The sequence below is a fragment of the Fukomys damarensis genome, unplaced genomic scaffold (genome assembly GCF_012274545.1).
Source record: "Fukomys damarensis isolate Sample0158 unplaced genomic scaffold, DMR_v1.0_HiC HiC_scaffold_37, whole genome shotgun sequence".
NCBI classification, from domain to species: domain Eukaryota; kingdom Metazoa; phylum Chordata; class Mammalia; order Rodentia; family Bathyergidae; genus Fukomys; species Fukomys damarensis.
Genome location: NW_022900949.1, coordinates 38,881,663 through 38,898,127, shown reverse-complemented (window position 1 = coordinate 38,898,127; position 16,465 = coordinate 38,881,663). Strand labels below are relative to the sequence as shown.

At 41.1% G+C, this 16,465-nt stretch overlaps 1 protein-coding gene across 3 annotated transcripts in view; it reads right to left on the bottom strand.

Moving 5' to 3' along the window:
- Cdkl2 (cyclin dependent kinase like 2) overlaps positions 1 to 16,459 on the bottom strand; it is a 51,025-nt gene extending 34,566 nt beyond the window's left edge. For 2 of the 3 annotated variants that reach the window (XM_010610826.2, XM_010610829.2), the window contains exons 1-4: positions 16,283 to 16,459; positions 13,633 to 13,831; positions 4,446 to 4,640; positions 1,008 to 1,186 (exon numbers count right to left, since the gene is read on the bottom strand). In XM_010610826.2, the coding sequence (XP_010609128.1) occupies positions 1,008 to 1,186; positions 4,446 to 4,640; positions 13,633 to 13,800 (542 nt within the window). In that variant the 5' untranslated portion in view covers positions 13,801 to 13,831; positions 16,283 to 16,459. Of the gene's footprint in view, positions 1 to 1,007; positions 1,187 to 4,445; positions 4,641 to 13,632; positions 13,832 to 16,267 lie in introns of all 3 variants that reach the window. The other variant, XM_010610827.2, reaches the window with a different exon arrangement.
- Between the last annotated feature and the right edge of the window lie 6 nt (positions 16,460 to 16,465).

Here is a 16,465-nt window from a genome sequence, read left to right as displayed (position 1 = left end):
AAAAAAAAAAAAAAAAAAAAAAAAAAAATCACTCACAAGAATCAAAGAATTTGCTAGCATCATTTAGTGTAGGAACAACAACCTTGAAGTTGCATGAGGTCATTTCTGAATTATAAAATGGCACAAAATTTATAGCAAGGCAGTAAATCGAGAATTCAAAGTATTTAAGAAAATACTGAAGGATATTTAATGTACGCTGAAAACAGCAGTTGTAGAAAATATTTTAGAAAGATTTCTAATAAAAGCAACAAAGGCTGAGGCAGAAGAATCATTGCAAATTCAAAGTCATCCTACATAGTGAGAACCCGTCTAAAAAAAACCCCAAAAAACTCTGGGTGTGGTAGTGCACACCTGTAATCCCAGCACTCTGAAGGCTGAGGCAGAAAGATGTAGCCAGTTCAAGACCAGCCTGGGCTACATGGTGAGTTCAAGGCCAGCCTCAAGTACATAGTAAGACCCTAACTCAAGAAGCCAAAAATAAACAAACACAAAAAACGAAGCAGTACCAATAAAATTAATTTTTAAAAATTTTTAAGTAAAAAAAAAAAAAGCAGTAAAGGTTAGTCTCTTTTGAAGAATTGGGGGTGTGGCTCAGTAGCAGAGTGGCCCAGCCTGTATTAGGGCTTTAGATCCTCACAACCACAAGAAGCAGGGGGCGGTGGGGTGGGGTGGAGAGAAGAGAAGAGAACTGACTTCTGAAGGCTTCTCTTTTGAGACAGGCCTTGCTATGCAGCCCAGATCGACCTCACACTCATGATCCTCCCTACCTGAGCCTCTCAACTTCTGGGATTACAAGTGTGTACCACTATGCCTGGCTTAACAGTTTAGGTTTTAAAAATATTTCCCTCAATTATCTTTCACCCGTTCCCCTTGTACACGCCTGGCTAGCGTACTACAATGAGGGACACGAGTGACAGCCCCCTTCTCATTTTATAACACCCCACACACACTCGAGATCTCTTCTCAGCATCAGCAGATAATTCTGCTACTGCATGTGGGCACCTTACTTGCCGTACTTGACATCTCCAACCAACAGCTCAGGTGCTCTGTACCACCGGGTGGCCACATAGTCAGTGTAGGCCTCCCCAGGAGCGGCCAGTGTGCGTGCAAACCCGAAGTCACACAGCTTCACCACGCCAGCCTGGGACACCAAAATGTTCTCTGGCTTTACATCCCTGTGTATGATCTAAGAGAAAAAGAGCAGAGCACAGCAAGGTAAGATAGAGAGGATCTGGGGCACTGCAAAGAGGAGTGTCATTTCTGATCCTCTAAATACAAAGAAACACATAAGTGGTGCTGGCTTTCAATAACCTGGGATCCAGTTGGGCAAGAAACCACTAAAAGATAGGAATCAAATACACATTAATTAACTAATCAAGTGTCCAGTTAATGACTGTTGTCAGGCTCTCCCTGAAGAGGGTTTGTGCATGCGAGACCGAGGGGGAGCCAGGTGGACTAGCATGGAGAGGAGGACACAGCCAGGATTGGATCAGGACTGGGGCTGTGTCTCCTAGGCGGAAGCTGAGAGAGGGGACATGGATGTGCAAGGCCAATGTGCGGGTTCTATGACCTGACTAGAGCTACCCACGAAAAGTCCATTTGCAGGTCAGGATTGCTACAGGAGGAACTCTGGGAGCAGAGGCAAGAGGTAGAGATAGGATCAAAAATTCTGCACCAGACAAATCAAATTATTAGGCCTAATCCTGTGATATAAGTGTATTTTGAGAATTTTAACCATTTGTATTCAACCCTTTCAAAAGGCCAGCATGGTAAATGGCCAGCTATCACTGCAGAGCAACGTTTGTTCCCTTAGGTGTCAGTGGTGGGGACACAGGTCTAGGCCAGGCCAACTGTGCAGTAGAAACAGCAGCTGACTCAGAGGCAGGGAAGTGGCACTTGTCTTGGACTTTCAGTCACAGCAAGTCTTTCTGGGCCTGTTCCCTCACACCCTAAACAAGGGGCCTGAAGTACAGGACTGTCGTGTTCCCTCTCAACCACAACAGAACCTATGCTGGACCAAGCCAGAATGAGCAGAACTTCACCACGGCTCTCTTTGCACACTGGAGTGGCCAGAGAACTTTTATAAGAAGGACAGGCCCTCGCCACCTGCCTTGCAAGGGCAAGGTCCCGAGTTCGATCCCCAGGACCAAAAACTAAAATAAAATAAATGTTTAAAAAAGGACAGGCCCTGATATGGGTCTTCAACACCAGTTATGATCTCAGTAAATTAATTATACCCAGTAACTCCAGCAAAAATCTTTAGTTTTTTTTTTTTTTTTTTTTTTTTTTTGGTACTGGGGATCAAACTCAGGTCTTTGCGCTTGCAAGGCAGGTGGTGGAACCACTGAGCCACTGAGCTAAATCCCCAGCCCAGCCCTACAGATACCTCTTAATGTCCTATACTATTTAAGTCAAACTTGAATTAATAGCCTTAATTTTTTTAAGTATTTTAAAAGTTTTTTTTAATTCAGCCGGCTCACAAAAGATTAAATAAGTTTTAATTTTTTTATATTAAAGTGTTCACACATGTAGATACATACACCAATAGCATGTTTTAAGAATGTTTTCATTTTCTTAAATTCAGACATTTCAACCTTGAGTGTGTGTGTAGCATGCATGTTTAATTATTCTCTCCCCCACCATAATTTTGTTAACTGCCAAGAAAGCAAGATCTTAGGATACACTTTTAATAGCAGTAAGGATAAATAACACTTGGCCATTTACGTGTCAGATACCATATCAAGTATTTTAAATATTTGGTTTTGTCCATACAATAACCTGAGACTGATGCTAATATTATTTCTACTGCACAGAGGACTGAGAGCGAGGATGGAGAAGAGGAGACAGAGGTGTGGAGAGAAGGGCTGTGAGATGGTAATGTAGAAGGGTTTGAAAGTGGGTGGACTAAGCAACGGCAGCATGGCTGCCCTGCAAGGCACTGAAGCTCCTTGGTGTAAGTGGTCATAAATTAGAGAGCGTTCAGTCCTCTCCTTATAACAATCTGCACTGCACAGAGTCTAAATAGGTTCAGGCACGCGCTGGAGTATACGCAGGGAGCCACCAGACAGTAACATCCCCTGCCTTAAAGATAGAGCAGCACACACACACGAGCAAACTTCCCTCGATGCTGCTGACTCATACAGTCCATCGAAAGGCAGAATATGTCACGCAACATGGGCCAATCAACCACGAGAGTGTCACAAATAAAGGACACAGGGTAGGCACAGGTTGAATGTAGTCCAATGCTCCTCAAGAGCGAAGCGGAGCTGCTTCGTGCCCCACTCTACTGGCAATCGGGGCTGGTGCAGAGGCATGCAGGCTGTAGCCACCTGCTCTTGGGGATGAGCCCTCTTTGAAGACACCCATTATGAGCCTCTTTAGGGCTCGAATTTTCTAGTACTAGCATTTATTACTTCCCCAAACATACAAAATGCGTTAAGATTTTGTAAAACTGGTAGAATAAGTGCTGTGTGATTCATTTTTACCCAATAGGTGTCATTTTTCCTGGAAGTGTTTTTTTCTGTGGCATTCCAGAGACTTTAAATTATTTCAGTAAACTAGAAGAGGAAAGACTCTTCATGCTTTCATACTTTATAACCAGGCAAGAGAACCTGAATAAATAAATACACAGATCCTTGGAGTGTGTATATGTCAAAACCTAACACTGAAAATCTGTGTTGCTTCACTTGGTAAATGTTACCTTAAAAAAAGTACTTAAAGCTTATTTTTGATACACACAGATGAAATGCTTAGTGTTGAAAAGTGTACTGCTGTCAGCAACTTCCACGTGCATAAATAATTCAGATTTGCAGATGAATAAATATTCAATTAAGCACATACAGCAAAATGTTAATGAGTTCAGAATTCAGATTGTAGAAATATGGATATTCACCTTGCACCCTCTCAACTTTTCAGTATGGCCTAAATTTATTTATTTGTTTGTTTGTTTGTTTTGAGACAAGATCTCATTACGTAGTTCAGGCTGGCTCTGAACTCACTATGTGGCCCAGGCTGGCCTCAAACTCACAGCGATCCTCATGCCCCAGCCTCCCAAGTGGGGAATTATAGGCATGTGCCACCATGTCCAGGTTATGGAAAATTTTCAAAGTAAAGTGTAGAGAGGAAAGAATACAGGTATCATGACATGAAAACTGGTAATACAAAGTAATGTGGTTCATTTTAATTGTTTTACTGATTCAAACTTTAGTCTAAACAAATGTCTAAATTAAGTTACTGCTGTCTGGATAGTCAAGGATTAACAAAATAATTACTTAAAAAGCTGGGCATGGTGGCACATGCCTGTAATCCCAGCACTTGGGAGGCTGAGGTAGGAGGATCGCTGTGAGTTCAAGACCAGCCTGGGCTACATAGTGAGTTCCAGGGCAGTCTCAACTACACAGTGAGACCCTGTCTCAAAAAAAGAAAAGAAATTACTTAATACTTACATTGTGACTGTGACAAAAGTCAATTCCATTAATAATCTGAAATAAATATTTTTGGACTACTTGGTAGTCTAGTCCATTTGGAAAGAGTTCCAAGTCATCAAGAATTGTGTGGTCAACAAATTCAAAGACCAGGTACCATCTTTTTTTCTTCTTACACACTTCCAACAAATTCACCAAATTCTCATGCCTCAGTTGCTGTTATAAAAATGCAAAACAGTTTTATAAGAATAAATTATTAGCAATTAGTCACAAGCTAAAATAGACAAATGTATAGATAAAATGCATAAACTGTACACTTTTAAAGTATATTCTGGTTTTTAAATACAATCAAAAGACCAAACTGCTCCTTTCTCCTCTCAGAGAATGCAATACAGTGAACGAGGAAGAGAAGCCCACCTTTAACCCCGATGAAACAGCAGAGACCTGAGCCCCTCCCAACAATGAATGGGGTGGAAGCCCATGCATCCAGGCAGGCAAGCTTGTGAGCCTGCAGATGTGGCCCAGCCTGGAAGGGACACACACGTCACTGCTGTCATGGGTGTGGTGCTCACAGGCACCATGTGGAAAGATTCCTGGAACTGAGGGACAGTGGGGAGGGGGGCTTAACAGGCAGCCTTACAGAAGCCCCTGGCCAGAATGACCATAGGAGGAGACACAAATGAGTCATTAGAAACAAACTTGCAACTATGTGTCTCAGAGAATTCAGCCCCATCCACCAGAGTCCTGAGGGACATCACCATGAGCTTTCGTGGGTCCTGCTAGCTTGGGACAAAATCCTGGCCTCTGTCCAGGAAACCCCCCCTATCAGCTGGACCCAGAAGGACCACTGTAGTATAAGACAAGAAGCAATACAGAACCAGTCCAGATTCACTCAAAGGTACTCAAAGAAACAAGAAGGAACGCAAATAGAGATTAACATTCACCAAAAGGAAAAGACAAAATATACTGCCACCTTTGAAAGGAATGTAGATCTCAAAATTGAAGACCTGGTGATCCACAGGACAAGATACCCAACTCAACTGTCATTTATGTAAAACATAACAGAAAAAAAATTCCGAATGTGGGCCGGGGATTTAGCTCAGTGGCTCTGCTGTCTGCCTTGCAAGCACAAGGACCTGAGTTCGATCCCCGGTAACAACAACAACAACAAAAAGTGTATTGATAAACACTAACATGAGATATATTCTAGTATCAGATTAAGAGGCACTTTAGAGGAAGAAATAGAATAATTACTTTATAAAGTAGGACACATATTGTACACTGCTAACATTATAAAGGTAATCAACTTAAAAATAAAACCTTTTCAAGTGACCAGAGGAAACACAATAATATAAAGTAAGAAATTCAAGGGCCATAAAAAGTATTTTAAAGAAACAACACAGTGTGACATCGTCTGTACTAACTCTGACAACACAATGCGGACTTGGCCCCAGGCATTGTTCTAAGCGGTCACCTGGCCAGTGCAGTCCCACCACAGCACAGTGCCGCACACTAATGCACCCCACCTGAGACCTCTGACTTTTCTAACTCAGATAAACATTTACCACTAAAAAGGAGGTAAGGAGTATAAATGGTGTCAACATTAAAGAAGCATATGCTTTGGCTAGAGTGAGCACTTCCCATTTCGACGTTAGTGTCACAAACCCACCTGCTATTGTCTGAGGATAGCAGTACATCCTCTGACACAGCTGAGAGGAGAGGGAGCTAAATCCGGACAGTAAGTTATGACTGGCAAGCAGATGTGGCCTTTCCTCACCCACAGAACGCGCCCGAGAGGGTGCCAGACCCACATCAAAACACTGCCTGCCTACACTACAGCTCTCAGGGTGGAGGCCCGGGGAAGGTTTTGGAGTTGCCTTATTTTTAGAGAAAAGAAGAAAATATATCCCCCCCATTTTTTAAAGAGACGTAAAAATATAGTTTTCCATTCCAAGAGTTCGAAGTTCAAAGATTTAGTCAGGCATGGTGGTGCACACCTGTATCCCAGCACTGTGGAGGATGAGGCAAGAGGATTGCTCTGAGTTCCAGGTCAGCCTGGGCTACACAGTGGGTCAAGGTCAGCCTGAAATGCACAGAAAGACCTTGTTTCAAAAAACTGAAAAAAAAAAAAAGTTCAAAGATTTAAAAGCTAATTTGAAATACAGGATCATAGGAAAACCTATTCATAATCACAGTTCATCAATAAAACACCTTCATTTCACAAGTTGTCTTATATCCTGATAGAACAATCTCTAATGAACTGTTTTAGCAAATGAAGAAAATGACATTATGTCAGTTGTTTGATTAAGACTGTCTTAGAGCATTTCTAATAGGATAAAACATTTCTCTTTTTTTAGTACTGAGAATTGAACCCAGGGCCTTTGCACTAAGCTATGTCCCCAGCCCTTTTTCAATTTTTTTATTTTGAGACAAAATCTTGCTACATCACTAAGTTGCCTGGGTTTTAGGCTCAAACTTGTGATCTTCCTGCCTCAGCCTCCCAGAGTATAACACTCCGTCCTCTTCATTAAAAAAAAAAAAAAAAAAAAATAACCCAGACTACTGCATCAGGAAAAATCCCTTTCCCTACCACACATAAAATCCTCCTTGCTCTGTCCTGCAATCATTAAAACAGACTCACAGTTCCACAGGCCCTATCTTGGTACTGTATTTATATTTTTAAAAGCAGCCCACCTCCTCCGGTGTTGACAGACTAAACAACTCCAACAGGGAATTCTTATTCAGTGGGATGAATTTTTAAAAAATCTTTTGAAACATATAAAAAAGCTCGGTCTTAAGAGAGTAAAGATTCCTGGGCCTAAGTCAAGAACAGGAAAACTCAGAGTGACAGTCTCTGGGCTCAAAGCTGATTTTGCCAGGAAGCAACAGGTGTAGAACTAACTTTTGTGACCCTGTGGGGTTAAAAGGCAAAAGTCATTAAGAGGAGACCTTGGAGAAACCACCTCCAATGAAGCTGGACCCTAAAAGTGACACCCTGCAAAGTATACCCGGCCAAAATGAACACGGCATTGCCAGATGCCACCCTTGTAGTGACTCAGGGTTCCAATCCTGGACGTGGTTAACGCGTAGACTGGGAGCTCTGGGCACCTGGCTGAAGCAGTATCATCTTTGGAGGGAGATGGCTTTACCTGAGCCTCCAAAGGTTTCCACAAATAAATCTTCAAAGGTGACATACGAGACACACAAGGGAACAAGACATCATAAGCAAGAACTCAAGAACTGTGAACTTGATAAGGCCTGAACTGGAAGTGTCTGCATCAGAGAGAAACTAGAATGATGTAAATCAAATTTTAATACAATGAAGTGTTAACTAGCAAAGGTAGTGAATTACTAAAAGGCCAAAACATGACTCAGGGACTTTTTTTTTTTTTTTTTTTTTTTTTAGTGGTATTGAAGATTAAACCTAGGGGTGCTCCATTGCTGAACTACGCCCCTGGTCCTTCGTAAAATTTTAATTTTGAGGTAAAGTATCACTAAGTTTTCCAGGCTGGCCTCGAATTTGCAATCCTCCTGCCCCAAGCACCCGAGTAGCTGAAATAACAGGCATGCACCACCACACCTGCCTGAGGGAAATGTTAAAACAGTAAATACAGAGCTGCTTCTATCCATACTTTTACCAGTGAAGTGAAGTGTACAAAAAGGAAGTAACAACTTAGAAGCATCCCCAGCCACCACCAAGGATTCAGCTTTACTGGGAAGGGGATGGTGGTCACAATAAATTAATTAATGGATGACAGGCATGGTGGTGCACACCTATAATCCCAGCACTTGCGAGGCTGAGGCAGGAGGATTGCTGTGAGTTCGAGACCAGCCTGGGCTACATAGTGAGTTCCAGGGCAGTCTCAACTACATTGTGAGACCCTGTCTCAAAAAATAAATAAATAAATAAATAAATAAAAACAATTAATTAGTGGCACAGTGCCCAGGAACACAAAAAAAGAAAATAGAAACCTCTCTGAAGAAAGTTGTTGTTAAATGATTCCTAACAAAATCTTTCAAACGTAGTGTCCAGCAAAGCAAGCATACAAAGAAATAAAACAGCGTAAGAAACATCAGAAAACTGCAATAAAAACAGACAATGAATGACTTTGTATGTTGGAATTATCAGACATAGATTACTGTACTTTTAAGAAAAAGCCAACCTCAAAAAGTTGAAATGGTATCATAAAAAGTAACACAAGGCTGGGCATGGTGGCCCACACCTGTAATCCCAGCACTCAGGAGGCTGAGGCAGGAGGATCACTGTAAATTTGAGACCAGCTTGGGCTACATAGTGAGTTTCAGGTCAGTCTCAACTACTACTGAGATCCTGTCTCAAAAAAAAACCACCACCAACAACAAAAAAAGTAACACAACAGGGCCGGGGATATAGCTCAGTGGCACTGCATCTGCTTGGCAAGCCCAGGATCCTGAATTCAATCCTCAGTACCAAAAAAAAAAAGTAACACAACAGCTTCTAGACCCAAATAAAAATTCTAGAATGGAGAAATACAGTAATTCCTGTTTACAGTAATAGCAGATAAGAATTTGTAGGAATCTTCCATGGAGTAGAGGCAGAAAACCTGGATAATATGCAAAACAACTACCTTCGGGGACTAGAGAGAGAAGAACAGACTATGACCTGGGAAAGACAAACCCAGGGAAGGAGCCAGCAACTAAGGCCATCTTCACTTCAGTCCAGACAACGCAAATGAGAAAGGGATCTCAAGGTCACACGGCTCCTGATGGCCTTACGGTGTCCAAGCGCCATCGAGGAAGATGGAGGAAGGTAATGATGACATCCCCTTAGGGATGGGCCTAAAAGCCCTCAAAATCACCAGGCACACGCCTGTAATCCCAGCACTCAGGAGGCTGAGGCAGGAAAAGCTGGAGTTTGAGGCCAGACTGGGCTACAAAGTAAGAACCTGTCTCAAAAAAGAAGCTTCAGAGGACTAATCTTAAGGAGGAGGCTGTGTTTGGAGATTCAGATTATAGCTACATTTTTGGAAAATTAATGAAAGCATATTAAGATTTGATAAAAACAATAGAAAAGGTTTTAAAATATATAGAAGATGAAAAAATATATATAGGAGATGCAGATTACACAGTCATTGGATAAAAAGGAAATTATGTAAATAGATTAAAGAGAATTTGGGTAGAAAACTGGAAAATATAAGAATCAAATGGATATATATTTAACCATAAAGTAATGGTTGGAGCCAGGCACAAGGGAACACACCTGTGAGCCTAGCACATGTGAGGCTGAGGCAGGGGGATCTCATGAGTTCAAAGCCAGCCTGAGCTACATATCAAGTTCCACGCCAACCTAGACTAGTGAAACCCTATTTCAGGCAGGAAAGGAAGGAACAAATGAATAAGGACAAAGGAAGAAAGGAGAGAAGGAAGGAAAGAAGGAAGGGAGGAAGAAAAAAGGACTGAACTCAGTGCTTGGGCTGGGTAACAATGAGCTTAGCATGAGCAAGGCCCCGTGTTTGAAAAAAAAAAAAATCAAACAGTGAATCATGGTTGAAGTTACCAGTAAATTAGGGTTGACTGAAACAGTACTAAAGTGGAGGACAGGTCAGAAAAAAAATCTAGAACAGCACATGCAAATGAAAAGAGGAAAAACCCAGAAGAGAACAAAAGACTTCTAGTAAGAGCTACACATGAAAGTAAATTCTCCAAGGGAGAACTGAGAAGGGACACTTGGGGCCGTGAAGCAAAATAGCTAAGCATTTCGTAGGAATGGCAACTGACATTGTCTTATAGGTGCAAGAGCCACAAAACTGAAGCAAAGTAAACACAATGACATAACACCTGGGTGCAGTATTAGAAAATGGCTAAAAACCAGCCAAGGAGAAAACCTTAAAACCACCCAGAATAAAAAAGGATACTAGGGCCAGGGATTTAGCTCAGTGGTTCTGCCGCCTGCCTTGTAAGCACAAGGACCCAGTTCAATACCCAGTACAAAAAAAAAGGACACTAACATGTTCCCACTGGTGGCACATGCATGACTGTCCCATCAGGTGGCTTTTTATTGATTTTATTAATAAAACAACCGATAGAAGTGATTAGATCTGTTTGTACCAATAGTGGTACAAGCCACCCAATGGGACAATCACACATGTACATACCAACAGTGGTTCAAGCTGCCCAGCAGCAAGACATAAGAATTAGAGTCTGCTGTTAAGAAGCACAGTAGGGCTGGGGATTTAGCTCAGTGGTTCTGCCGCCTGCCTCACAAACACAAGGACCTGAGTTTGATCCCTGGTCCAAAAAAAAAAAAAAGAAGCACAGTAAACTGGCCATGTTGCTACACACCTCTAGTTCCAGCTGCTCCAGAGGCTGAGACTGGAGGATTACTTGAGGTCTGGAGTTTGAGGACAGTTTGGACAACATATTAAAACAAAACAGGCATGGTGGTGCACACCTGCAACCAGGACTTTAGAGGCTGAGACAACTTCTCAAGTTCTAGATCAGTCTGTTCAGTCTAGATCATCAAGTTCAAGGCCAGATTAGACTACGTAGCGAGACCCTGTCTCAAAAATAAAATGAACCACACAAACAAGACACACAACAAAAAACGTAAGACTGATAGCTGACTCTTCAACACAAGCAACAGGGGCCAGTGGAATCATGCATATCCTGCATCCCCAATTCAGAGTTCTACATCCTGTAGACACAGTATTTGAAACACAAAGCAGAATAAAAATTCTTTTACAGAAACAGCATTCCTTACCAGCAGACTTAGTTTAAAAAAAAGAAAGAAAGAAAGAAAAGAAAGATATACTTTAAACCCATAGAAGCTAAGTCATGGAGAGAAGACTGAAGAGCAAATGGAAGAGATTTATCCTAATAAACACTGTGAATAACTTGGGGAGAGATTTAACTACATAAAGAGTTTAAATACATGCCAGTGATGAAACAGAAATCCACAAGTGGGGCCGAGAGACAAGAGGACAAAGCAAATGGAGTTAACATCTCAAGGACTCTTACATCGTAGAAGGGCCTATTTGGAAACTAAATGAACACTATGAAATCTCATATGATCTCTAAAAGACTGGTAAAAGAATAATTTTTTTAAAAATCAGAAAATATAGAAAGGAACCAGGAAGATGACAAACATAAATCCAAATATATAAATAAGTACTGTACATTAACTGTAAAAAAAAAAAAAAAGCTAAAGCTGACATACAGAGGCTGCCAGACTGGATAGAAAAGAAGAGCCAGCTGCGTCTGCTCATAGACATGAATCCCACATCTAAGAAAGGCCTAGCAGGAGGAAAGAGTCAATATGTATTTTAAGACAAGAAGACCGAAACACAAAGAGGTGATATAATGTTTGTGGACAAGATACAATAGTGTAAAGAAATCAGTTCTCCCCATACTGACCTACATATTCAATAAAATTCCTAGTTTTTTTTTTGTGGAAATTAACAAACTAACTCTAAAATGCATGTGGAAATGCAAAGGGACAAAAATTGCCAAGGCAATTTTGTAGAAGAAAGACAAAATGGGAGGATTCATCCTACCAGATATAAAAACTTTTAAACTAGAATAAACATGACTATGGGACAGCAGCATGAATTTAGACAAATACAGCAACAGAAGAGAATATACAGAATAGAAAAACTATACCTCCCTATAAGAACATTTAGCAAAAGGGTCATTCAGAACAATGGAGGAAAGACACTATTTTTAATAAAAATTTCTTAGACAACTATTCATCCATAAGGAAACAAACCCATAAGATTTGGCTGTGCCATACACAGTAATTCAGATCAATTGCAGCCAGCTGTGGTGGTGAATGCCTGTACTTGGGAGGCTGAGGCAAGAGGATCACTACAATTTCAAGGTCAGCCTGGGCTACATCATGAGCTCAGCGCCAGCCTGAACTTCATAGCAAGACCTTGTCTCAAACCCTCCCCCTAAAAAAGAATTTAGAAGATTTGAACCACACAACTAACAAACATGACCTAAAGGCCATCCATAGAATATTTCTGAGGAACACAATTTTTTTTTTTTTTGTACTGGGGATCAAACTCAGGACCTTGTACTTGTCAGACAGGCACAATGCCACTGAGCTAAATCACAAGCGATTTTTTTTTTAGTTGACTATATCCTCTACCAAACATCAATAAATTTCAAAGAAATACATTCTTACATAGTCTTTTCTCTGAGCACAGGGCAGTTGTGCCATAAATAGCCAAGGGAAGAAAGCCCAGAAATTTTCAGTATGTTTGAAAATTAAGAAATACACATTCTAAAAAAGAAACTTTAAAATAACTCAGATCAAGGAAACTATAAAGAAAATGAGAAAATATTTTGAACTAGTAATCCAATTTCTGAGATACATATGAAACTGTTTCTAGAGAGAAAATATATCTTTAAGTGCACGTATTAGAAAAGAGGCACTGCAAACGGAAGAAGGGAGCAACTAGCTCAACAAGTTAGGAACAAGAGCAGCAAAATAAATAAGAATAAGCAGGAGGAATGAAATAAAGAACAAAACTCAGGGCCAGGGATTTAGCTCAGCAGTTCCGCTGCCAGTGCAAGGATTCGAGTTTGAGTCCTGCTACCAAAAAAAAAAAAAAAAAAAAAAAAAAAAAAAAAAAAAAAAAAATTCACACAATAGAGAAGATAACAGTGTGGCCCTTGGCTGTCTCCAGGGAGAGCTTTTATTTCATTTCCAGGACTGGTGTGGAGGTTCTTCCCCTCTAGGGGTAAGGAACTGTGGCAAGCTCCAGGCCAAGTCTCTGGTTCCTCAGTCTCCACACGCCTCGTCACACTGCTCGCTGGAGAAAACAGCACACCACTGGACGCACAGCCAGGAAGCCATCGACTCTGTACCTCTTCCCTGGCCGACCGCTTCACACCTCTCCCTGTGAGGAGTCACAGCCATCGATGCAGATGCAGCTGTGGGCCAGCTGTGCACCAAGGTTAAGTGACCCTCGCGTCCTTGGGGCCCCAGTACAGATAAGAGATGATGACTGATGGGCAGGCAGACAGAAGAAACAACAAAACAACGAACATTTTAAAAATAATTTTTACGTTCACAAAAATTTTTAATTTAAGAAATTTTATTTCTTACTCTAAAAGAAATTCACATCTTAAAAATTAATTACAAAGCAAATAAATATAAAGACATGATAGTTTTTTTCTACAACCGTAAAGCTAATCTTGATCAAGAAACAGCTCATTTACTCACCTTCAGTAACTTGATCTCTCGCATGGCAATTTTTTTAACCATTTTGTCATCGTCACTTTCTAAGAACTTCTTGATGGCCACAATCCTTCCACTGTCTTTATCCCTACACTTCATCACCATTCCATAGCTCCCTTCTCCAACCAATCCAAGGTTCTCATATTTTTCCATTTTAATTTAAAAGCAGTAGGAATTTTTCTTGCTGTGAAAATCAAAATACAATCACCAATGTTGAGTTTGTTTCTGCCATCCTCCCAGCGAATCAGTTCCTTCTCTCGTCCAGCTTAGAGCAGTGAATGTTGGCCATTTGTACCAACTCACAATGCTTTAGTATTTCAACAACTAAGCTATGCTTGCAAAATAATCACATACATCTCATGAAAGATAAGGAAAAGGAACTGAACTCATTAAATTTATTTATTTTGTTTTTGGTATCAAGGATTGAGCTAGGGACCTTGTGCTTACAAGGCAGGTGGCGGCACCACTGAGCTAAATCCCCAGCCATAAATTTAAATCATGACATACCATATTAACAAAATTCAATTTAGTTTAGATAAAGCAATACTAGTTCAGCTCAGTCTAGAAAAGTACAAGTCTCTTCCACTCAAAGGCAAAAAGGCACAATGGAATTCTGTTTTAATGAAGGCCCCCAATTTTTTTCATCAGATTTTAAAAATCACAATTGGAAATCTTTATGTACTACCTACTTAAACAGAAAAAAATTTAATCACAAAATAATCATTTACCAAACTAACACTGAATCTTTCATACATTTTTCTTTAACTTTCTTACAATATTACTATCTGTAGTTACAAAATAAAACAAATAACATCACAGTATATAAGCAGAACTTTTAAGGAAACTAAATATTAGTACCACAATACAGTATTTCAAAAATCCTGCTAAGTATAATAATTTGAATTTTGTGGCTAGAATTCTTTCATATCTTTGATATGACATTCATTCTTTTATATGCTATTTCCTGAATAAAGTCAATCACAATGGTCTCTTCGCTGTTTTAATGATCGGTGAAGGTCCAGCAACCATTTCATGCCCTACATTTAACATTTTTTTTTGTCTTTTTTTTTTGTATCAGGGATGGAACTCAGGCCCTCGTGCTTGTGAGGCAGGTGGCAGAACCACTGAGCTAAATCCCCAACCCCAATTAACCATATTTTTAAGCATACATTTAATCATGTTTAGGTACAGAAAAATTATTCCAAGGCTAGGATGAGGATGTAGCTCAGTGATAGAGTGTATGTTTAGCACGTGACACCCTGAGGCTCAGTCCCACCAACACACACATAAAATATTTCAGTCTAAATATAGATAGGTTTTTTCATGATGTTTGGTTGCCATGATACACAAAAGCTATAAGCTACAACTTCAAAGTTAAATTTATTTTTAGAATTCTGATTTTAAAATTAAGTTTCAGAAACCATAAATAAACCCAATGTTATTTCAATGGTTTGGGGAAGGAAAAAAAGTCTTCGGTAACTTTATACCTTATAAATAAGGGTTCATGGTTGAATTTTCTTCTCAGCCTGACAATATAAAAACATAAAAACTCTGGCCATTGTATTGTGTACTTACAGCAATCTAAAAGTAATTTATCCAGATCATGAAATGCCACTGCTGCAATGGTTTAAGTGCCTCTCTGCTGGTAAACTGATAAGCAAAGACAAAACAGAGATGCTTTTTGTTGCAGCAAACTATGATATGCCAGTGCAACAGCATGCTCAGCACTCACTGGTGGTTTTACTCTACACACTGTGGGTGTGTGGGTGCTGTTTTAGCAATGAGCTACAGCCCCAGCCCTCCTTACATACAGTACTTAGTCTTAATATGGACACACACGAAGAACCACAAGATTGACTGGGGTCAGAGATGAAACAATCCCTGTCATCACTAACGCAAATTCTTTCATTGTTCTATTACCTGTTTTGATAGCAGATTGTTCTACCACCATTTACTGAGCAGTGTTCCAGACTGTCTTTACGTATATTTGACATTTTAACTTGTACTTAATTTAACTTCTATTTACTATATTTTAATAAAACGTTGGTATATTCAAAAAGTCTCAATATAATTCCATGTCTCCTTTCTTTCTTTGTCTCCCCATTAGAAAAGTATCTTTCAGCCGGGTGTGGTGACATAGGCCTGCAATCTCAGCACTTTGGGAGGTTGAGGCAGGAGGACCACAAGTTGTAGACCAGCATAGCAATTTACCGAGACCCTGTCTCAAAATCAAAACTTACAAAAGGGTTGAGGATGTAACTCGGGCTGAAGGCCCTGGGTCTCAGCCCCAGTTCTGGGGGTGGGGCTGGGAGTGGGGGATGTAACCGGTGTTCTCACCTTGCCTGTGAAAATGTAATGTGAGAAGAGTAACAACAACCTTCAGCGTGACAAGGGCACTTGGCACAGATCACAGCGGACCTGACCCAAGCCCAGCACTCCGAGTCTGTTCCCACCTACGCCCTCCCAGGCGGACACCGATTCCCGCGGCCCCGCCACGCCTCCTCCTGGCGGAGGCCTTCAGGGCTGGTCCGGGAACCGCCCCTGCTTCCTAGGTGACACGCCTGAGGCTGATGCTGTCTGTGAGGTGGACCTCCAGAGGCACAGCCCGACTGTCACTTACGGTTTGCTCAATCACCTGGTGTGGAGCGATCCGACAATCCTGCCTCGGCAGCAGCAGCGGGCCGAGGCCACGCATGTCGCAGAGGCTCGGAAGACTCCGCCTAGGGGCCCCGTGGCGGCCGGTCTATGACCCCCGCGGACGCAGTGCTGGCCCCGGACGAGGCTCAGAGGGTCCAGCCAGCCGCGACGCACTCTCTGG